Raw genomic sequence first — 9,536 nt, 5'->3', positions numbered from 1 at the left:
AGAATTCTTTTCTTGTTTTCTCTATTCGTTTTCTCTATTCGGTTCATTCAAGTAATATGGTACCATAGCCTTGAAGGCTTCTTCTACTTTTTTTTTTCATCTTTCAAATTTTTTTTTCAGCCACCATGGTTCAAACCATAAGCACCATTAACAATAATTCTGGTAATGAAGCTTCCATCGATGCAACTCACATTCCTCTTATGGATAAGACTGTTCGAAATTACAAGGAATAAGCTCGAAATCCCTATTTCTTAGGGCCTGGTGATCATCCTAGTGTAATCTCGTTCCTAAAATTCTCACTGGAGGAGAAAACTATAGCTCATGGAAACGATCTATGATGGTAGCTCTAATTGCTCGGAACAAGGTGAAATTCGTCACTGGTAAGCTTCCTCAACCTCCTCCAGATGATGATGATGATTATGATCCTTGGTGTAGATGCAATAGTCTTGTCATTTCTTGGATTTTACATGCTATTTCTAGTGATATTGCAGACAATATCATGTATCTTGGTGATGCTTCCCTGATTTGTTCTGAACTTCATGAAAGTTTTCATCAAAACAATGGTCCTAGAGTTTTTGAGGTTAAACAATCTATACAAGTTCTTGTTCAGGGAAATAACAATATACAGACGTATTTTACTTGGCTCAAAGGTCTTTGGGATTTGGTCAAGGAATTTCGTCCACAACCTATTTGCAGTTGTGGTGATATGAAGACTTTCTTGGATTATCAAGAACATGACAAGGTTCTCGAGTTTCTAGTGGGCTTAAGCGAATCTTATTTTGCTACAAGATCACAGACTTTGATGCAAGACCCCCTTCCTAACATCAACAAAGTTTATGCCACCTTAATCTAGGAAGAAAGACAAAGGGGTCTCAATCATGTCTCATCTGAATCCCTTGACACCAACACTCACAATTTTGGTCAGTTTGCAGGTAGTGCTCACTACAATCGACCAAAGGCCACTTGTTCTCATTGTGGAAACTCAGGTCACACCATAGCAAAGTGCTACAAGATCCATGGGTATCCTCCTAGACATAAATTCCATGGGAAAGGTCGACAACCATTTAATACTTCCAACAAGCTAGCTGCAAATCTGACAGGTGTTAATGATGAAAAGTCTGGAGATAATTTGGAGCAAAATTATGATATAGTGTCTTCTCTCTCTGCACCCCCCAGTTTTAATCGATTATTGCCATGCTAGCCAATAAACTCAAACACATCACTAGTTCCACTTCCTTTGCTGATCAACCACTCGTTTCAAACTTCACTGGTAATGTCTCTTTCCCTTCTGATAAAAGATGGATAATTGACACAGGTGCCACTCATCATGTTTTTCATGATCATTCCTTGTTTTTCGAAACCTTTTCTCATTCATCTTTTACTTTAGTAACATTACCAAATGGTATATCAGTGCATGTAGCTTGTATGGGTTCAGTTATTCTTAATCCACTCTTAACTCTTTCTAATGTCCTCTATGTTCCCACCTTTCAATACAACTTACTTTCAGTCAGTTCTTTGACTCAATCCACTAAGTGTTCTTTATCATTTTTGGACAAAAATTGTGTCATTCAGGACACTACTCGGACTGTGCAGATTGGGATGGGTGAAAGAATGGGCAATCTCTACTATCTTCTTGATTCTTTCCAAGTCAAACCAGTTGTTCTTTCTTTTTCAAATTCCACAATTTTTGTAGATACAGTGTGGCATTACAGATTAGGTTACCCCTCTTGTATTAAACATCATTCATTGAATAAAGAATTACAATTTTAAAATTCTTCTTCACAACACTTTCATTGTTCCATTTGTCATTTTGCCAAATAAAAGAGACTGCCTTTCATTTCAAATCATCATATTTCAGAAGCTTGTTTTGATCTCATTCATGTGGATATATGGGGTTCTTTTCATACATTAACTGTTCAGGGTTTTAGATATTTTATCACTGTGGTTGATGATTGCTCAAGGCACACTTGGATTTTCTTTATCAAAAATAAATCTGAAGCCCAACAAGCAATGCCCAATTTCCCTAATCTTGTTAAAACTCAGTTTGGAAACTATCAAAGGCATAAGATCTGATAATACCAAAGAACTTCAACTTTTAGATTTATTCAATTCTCTTGGCATTACACACTTTTTCATTTGTGTGTAGAAAGGCCTCAACAAGATTCAGTTGTTGAACGCAAGCATCAACATTTGTTAAATGTAGCTAGAGCCTTATTATTCCAATCTCATGTACCTTTAGTATATTGGGCCACTTGCATATCTACAGCTGCATATCTCATGAACAGAATCCCTACTCCCAATCTATAGGACAAGTCTCCTTTTGAAATTCTCCATCATAAACAACCAACATATTCTCATCTCAAAGCATTTGGCTGTCTTGCCTATGCCTCCACATTACCTAGTCACAGATCTAAGTTCTCACCATGAGTTGTTGCTTGTGTTTTTCATGGATATCCCATTGGCATGAAAGCCTACAAGTTGCTTGGTTTAAATACTAATCGTATTTTTGTTTCACGAGATGCTCAATTCCATGAACAAATTTTCCCATCTGTCTCCTCACAGATACTATTTCCCCAGTATGCCAATTTCTTTTCTTCTTCTAATCTTCCATGTTCTAACAAGAATTCAGCGGTTGCATCACAACTTCCAGCTAATGCAACTCAGCTTTCGTTCTGATGTTATTCACCCCACACCAGATGACTCTTAGCAAGCACCTAATGCTTCTTAGCTTCCAGCTGAAAATTATAATACCAAATTTGTTGGAAAAAATTGAGTGAATGAGAAATTGATGCCTAAAATGATAATTATTCAGCAAATCACTTTGACTAAAGATGAGAATATCTGAATATTGTGTGATTTATTCTGATTGATTTTGGCAAATCACTTTGGTCAAAATTAAGATATCAGAATATTGTGTGATTAAGTCTGATTGATTGTCAGAAAATCACTTTGGGTAACAATTGATATTAACAAAATAAGAGTGATTAATTCTGATTGATTTTTCAGAAAATCACTTTGGGTAACTGCTGATATTACCAGAATAAGTGTGATTAATTCTCATTGATTTTCAGAAATTAAGATTCCATATTTGTTGGATATTTTGGCATTAATGCACTTGATTCACACACATTTTCAACTCTCCATGAAGCCTATATAAGGAGACTTCTCCTCTCATTCTAGGACGCACAGATACAGAGTATCACACACTTAGTCTCTTTCTCTCTTCAGTCTCTGTAGTATTTTCTGGTGATAGAGGGAAGGTTTGTTTTTAGTTCACCTAAGCAGACGCAATGGTGCTTTCATTCTACTTGATAGCTATTGTATCATGGGAAGTGGTTGCTCACGAATCCTCTAGCACCGTTCAGGTAGAAGGGGAAAATCTGCTTTAAGGAAAGCGTGTTTTGCGTGCCTCGACTTTGGTTTATTCTTTGTATTGTATTTTTTTATTTCCATTCTTCAATTAAATATATTAATATAGATGTTTCGTTCTTCTCCACTATATTATTTCTAACAATCTTATCCCATCATCCTGTTAGACAAACTTGGGTACCCTCTTATCTTCGTGTTTATCATTGCTCTTTAGTCAACAATTCTGAACCATTTGTGCACCAAATTTCTCCCACTGCTCATCCTATCTCCAAAGCCATCAGTTATGACAAATTATCTCCCACTTTTTGAGAATCAGTTCTTGCCACATCTAGTCACTTTGAACCCACTCAATACCAGCAGACAGCTGCCATTCCTGCATGGGATAAGGCAATGAGTGATGAACTACAAGCCTTGGAACATAACAAGACTTGGACAGTGGTTACACACTACTACAAAAACGGGCTTTCCTGACAGTTTTTAACTGTCGCTATTGAGCAACGACGACAGTCAACTAACTGTTGTATTTGCCTATGCCGGCGTAGGGGTAGCTACGTCGACAGTTAAACAATGTCTCTGTTGCAGGCAATGCTGACAGTTATTAAGTGTCGTCGTTGCTGGCAACGCCGACAATTATTAGGTGTCGTCGTTGCCAGCAGCACTGACAGTTATTAGGTGTTGCCGTTGCTAGCAACACCGACAATTATTAGGTGTCGTGATTGACTCTCTATGGTGATAGTTTTTAACTAGTGAAAAGTTTCCACACTAGAGGACATTGCAAATATGTTGTTAATGCCCTTGGTTTCAAAGTCAACGCAACAATTGTAGTAAAAGAATGCAGATAAAAAATTAAATTAAATTTACATTGGTAACATTAAATTTATATTTGATTAGTTCTAACACTTTCTAATAAAAGAAATACATAGTTCCAAAAAAGTTTGTCATAAAATGGACATCTAGCAAAGTTCCAAAAAAACTAGTTTGTCATAAAGCAAATAGGCACAATATGGAAAAGACATGCTTTGGCTTTGGTTTTTGCATATAAGCTCGGTTCCCTATTCTTTTCTTGCAACTTCGCAATTTGAATCAATTTGGTGAGTTATCAATAAGTATTACAAGCGTCAAATTGTAATAAGTATTAAATGAGTATTACAAGTGTCAAATTGTAATAAGTTGGTCACCAAACCAAATTCATATGTTTATTTTCTATTTGAGTTGGAGACACCATTTGCGTAATTTTTCACTCTTTCTTTTTTCGATTATTTTCATTAAATAGTAGTAGGCACATGTGCCTACCCCTAAACATAATGGGTAGTTAATTAAGGGATTGTTAGAATATGGGTTAGAACTAGTCTTTTAACAACATTCCACACAAGGAATTTATAGATTAGTTCAATTGCAAACATTTTAGCAAAATTTAAATGAATTCATATATTATTAATGGTGTGACTATTCGCACCCATCCTTTTCAATATTTCTCACTTGTTTTCAATTAATTATTTAATACCAAATATTTATTCGTGAAGTACTTGGATATATATATATATATTACTGATGATTATGGGGTGGGGTTGGTGGCATATGCATCCTATTTACTTGGAGCTATTTTCAAATGGTTCAATGAATTCTCAATTGGTTTAAATGTATTAGTTTCTAAATCATTCATATTATCTTTTATGATTTAGTTAGTGTATTTAAGGTCTTCAAGCAAAAAAAAAAAAAAAAACAATTGTGATCTCTTGCCCCATTATTTTTAATTATCATTGCTAAATTTAAAATGGACATCACTTCTCCTATATTTGTAACCTAACCATCTGTCAACATCAATTCAAATAATTCAATCAATTCAAACAACAAACGATTTTTCTTCCTTATATCTCCCCCATCACGCAATTATATATATATATATATATATATCACAGAACCTACTTCACTAAGACATGCAAGTTCTCAACCTTCCGTTATCACCGCAACACACAATTATAATCTCAAAACCTACTTCACTATGGATGAATATTTAAGATATTCAAAATCCTCTAACATACACTTATATAATATTAAAAAGAATAAAATAATATACCTCTTTCAATCAATAACAAGCTTTTCTAATGCTCGTCACTAATTCCACTACCTAAAAATAAAATTAATGCTTGAAATATTATAACATGGAATATATTATACTCAAAAGTAATACAAGTATGAATGAAAACCAAAAAAAGTGTTGTGCTCAAATAAATGCTAGTCCAAAAAAAAAAATGAAACTTAGATTCCAATATAATTATGAATTATCACCCAATATGCTAATGTCAAACTTTTGTTTTGTTTGTGCACGTGCCTATTATCTACAATGTAATGACATGCTTGCTTGTTTCTTATGCTCACTTCTTAGCTCTTGGAAATAATCGTTATGCAACAATTACAAATAATATAAAAATAAAATACTATACATAAAAATATAATGTTTTGCATGTAATACAATACCAAGAAAGTTTAGCTTGTCTATTATGTTGAATGTAATGTTTTGCATATTCTATAATTAAACATATTACTAAATGTAAAATCAAGACAATGACATGCTTGCTTGCTTCTTATGCTCACTTCTTGGCTCTTGGCAATAATAACTATGCAACAATTACAAATAATAAGAACCAAATAATTTTTTTTTTTATATTTTTCCATAATCAAAAGTTTCAATGAACTAATTTTTTTCTCTCTAATACTTTATATCAAAACAAAATCAATAAATCAAAATTTTCAAACTAGAACAAAGCAAAGAAAATACAAAGTATATCAAGGAAATACACTAAGTGCATTTTATCAAACACTTTGTGTGCAACTCAAAATCCAAACTAAAACACATAGTTATTTACCGAAAGAGAACCATAAATGACAAAATCAAATGTAATGTGCATATAAATGAATGTTATTATGCATGAAAAAGACAAACTAACCTTGAATTTACAATCACAAATTCAGACCCTAAACTTTGAGATTTATAATTTTAAACTTTGAAATCTTTAAATCTATACAAATAATAGGTCAAAAATACAATTAAACACACATAAAACATAAATTTCCATACCAAAATAATAAATAAATGAGTTGATAACCTTGGGAAAGATGGAAGAACTGCTTGAAGGGACCTCGCGCGCAGCTGTTGGAAGATGGAGGAGAGACGCCTGTCGCAAGTGACCGGCTAAAGGAACGACGCCGGTGTCGCACGTGGCTGTAGGGGGTTTTCACGTCAATGGTGCTGGTTGGAAGAAGACTAGGCGCACGAGCTGGCTGCTGGAAAGAAAGAAGGAAGAGGGAAAAAAAGGAAGAGGGAATGAGATTTAGGATTTTAAACATTGAAATCTTTAAATCTATACAAATAAAACAAATCATAGGTCAAAACTACAATTAAACACATATAAAACATAAATTTCCATACCAAAATAATAATAAAAAATGAGTTGATAACCTTGGGAAACATGGAAGAACTGCTTGAAGGGACCTTGCGCGTGGCTGTTGGAAGATGGAGGAGAGACACCCATCGCAAGTGGCCGGCTGGAGAAACGACGCCGGCGTCGCACGTGGTTGCAGGGGGTTTTCACGTTGACGGTGTTGGCTAGAAGAAGACTAGGCGCACGGGCTGGCTGCTGGAAAGAAAGAAGGAAGAGGGAATAGTCGGGGGGGGGGGGGGGGGGAATAAATTCAGTCTGAATTTTTTTAAATTGAGCAATGCCGAGTTGCTCCAATACGTCCATATTTAAACATATATATATTAAAAAAAATCATAACTAATAAATTTATTTATTGAACTTTTTTTACAACATTTTTTAAATAAATAAAACAACTCTTTTTCAAATAATACTAATTTTATAAATATGTTAAAGAATAATATAGTTAAATTCAATTAAAGTGTTATTACTCTATATTAAATTCATAATTAAATTTAAATTTTGATAAAAAAAATTATTATAAATACAAAAGTTAATTCCTGAAAAATTTAGAAACAAAAAAAAATCTAGTTATAAAAGTTTTCTAATAAATACATAATTTTTATAAATATATATTTACAAAATTTAGTTTATTTTAAAATTATATTATTCATTAATTATATTTTTAGATTTTTAAAATAATTTATAAGTAAATACATATTTTCAAATATTTTATTTGAATTTTGGCGACATTTTATGACTGTCGGCATTGGACTTTTATTAACTGTCGGCATTGGGGTCAATAGCGACAACGTTTAACTGTCGGCATTGGACTTTTATGAATTGTCGGCTTGGGATCAATAGCGATACTTTTTAACTGTCAGCATTGGTCTCAAATTAACTGTCGGTGTTGGGGTCAATAGCGACACTCAAAAGCAATGGTGACAGTTACTATATGTCAGCGTTGGTCTCTAGGCCTACAGTTTTTAACTGTTCGCATAGAGTCCCGCTAAGCAATTACAACAGTCAACTCTATTGACTGTCGTGGTTGGGTGTCGAGAAAGCCCAATTTTTTTGTAGTGACATTACCCCCTCATAAACATGTCATTGGTTGTAAATGGGTTTATAGAATCAAATATAATGCAGATGGTTCCATAGAGAGACACAAAGCTCGCTTGGTTACTAAGGGTTACAACCAACAAGAGGGAGTAGATTACACATAGACTTTTGCTCCAGTAGCTAAATTAGTCACTATAAAACTAATTTTAGCTATTGCAGTTATAAAAGGATGGCATCTTCACCAACTAGATGTAAACAATGCTTTCTTACATGGGGATTTAAATGAGGAAGTGTTTATGACTCTACCTTTGGGGTATAGTCCTAAGGGGGAGACTTTACCATCAAATCTTGTTTGCAAGTTACGAAAGTCCTTATATGACTAAAACAAGCATCTAGGCAGTGGTTTGAGAAGTTTTCTAAAGCTCTCATTGAAGAAGGATTCTCACACTCTGCTACTGACCACTCACTATTCATAAGATATTCAGAAGCTTCTTTTATTGCCTTGTTGGTTTATGTAGATGATGTAATCATAGCTAGCAATGATATGACAACATTAGAAGATCTTATAAGAAGGCTTAATGATAGGTTTGAACTGAAAGATTTGGGTAAGCTAATATACTTCTTAGGCTTGGAAGTAGCTCGGTCAGACAAGGGGATATTCATTTCACAAAGACCATATGCCTTGCAACTTCTTGAAGACTTTGGTTTCGTAGGGTGTAAATTTGTCAGTACTCCCATGGAGCCTAACCTGAAGTTTAGTCAAGAAAAAGGTGAAGTCAATGATCCTCATATATACAGAAGGATAGTTGGAAAGCTTCAGCATCTCACTATTACTTGACCATATCTGGTCTTTGCAGTGGATAGATTGAGTCAGTTAATTGCAACTCCAATGCTTCCACATCCGAATGTAGCAAACAAGTTATTAAAATATGTCAAAGGCTTTCCAGGTTTGGGACTTCTTGTCCCTGCTAACTATGAAATACAACTTAAGGCATATACAGATTCAGATTGGGGAGCTTGCCAAGATTCAATGAGATCAACAACAGGCTTATGTGTACTGCTTGGTAAGTCCTTGATATCTTGGAAGAGTAAGAAACAACACACAGTGTCAAGGTCATCAACTGAGGCAGAGTATCGAGCAATGGCCAGCACAATCTGTGAAGTTGTTTGGTTACTTTCAGTTTTGAAGGAACTTAAATTGGTTCGTAAAGGACCAGTTGAGTTGTTTTGTGACAATCAGGCAACACTATACATTGCAGCAAATCCAGTGTTCCATAAAAGAACATAGCATATAAAAATAGATTGTCATCTAGTGAGGGAGAAAATACAATTAGGCATCATCAAAACTTCTCATGTTTCATCACAAGAACACTTGGCAGACATTTTTACAAAGGCTTTGTTATCTCAAGGTCAAGATGGATTTACAAAACATTTATAATCCATCTTAAGGGGGAGTCTTAGTGTAGTTAAATTCAGTTAGAAAATTTGTTTTACAACTATTAGTTAGTTGCTACAACTTGTATCAATTTGTTATCATTTCTTGTATTACCAGTTACTATAAATAACTTTGTAATCTTTTTCATAATCAATGAATAAGAGAATTCTTTTCTCGTTTTCTCTATTCGGTTCATTCAAGTAATATTATTAATTTGGTTTATTCTATGAGTGTGTCCCCGTGGATATTCTATG

General features: G+C 34.1%; 2 protein-coding genes across 2 annotated transcripts; both read left to right on the top strand.

The window, feature by feature from the left end:
• Window positions 1–337: 337 nt before the first annotated feature.
• Window positions 338–1,201, top strand: LOC133778803 (uncharacterized). Its single transcript, XM_062218828.1, has 2 exons — window positions 338–742; window positions 854–1,201. Exons 1-2 carry the CDS (start codon window positions 338–340, stop codon window positions 1,199–1,201), a joined length of 753 nt encoding a protein of 250 aa, XP_062074812.1.
• Window positions 1,202–6,839: 5,638 nt separating this feature from the next.
• Window positions 6,840–9,135, top strand: LOC133778796 (uncharacterized mitochondrial protein AtMg00810-like). Its single transcript, XM_062218822.1, has 3 exons — window positions 6,840–6,969; window positions 8,366–8,617; window positions 8,705–9,135. The coding sequence occupies exons 1-3, from the start codon at window positions 6,840–6,842 to the stop codon at window positions 9,133–9,135; spliced, it is 813 nt and encodes a 270-aa protein (XP_062074806.1).
• Window positions 9,136–9,536: the final 401 nt, after the last annotated feature.

The sequence above is a fragment of the Humulus lupulus genome, chromosome 1 (assembly GCF_963169125.1).
Source record: "Humulus lupulus chromosome 1, drHumLupu1.1, whole genome shotgun sequence".
NCBI lineage: Eukaryota > Viridiplantae > Streptophyta > Magnoliopsida > Rosales > Cannabaceae > Humulus > Humulus lupulus.
Note: the sequence above shows the minus strand (reverse complement) of the source record. Positions and strands in the feature narration are given on the sequence as shown.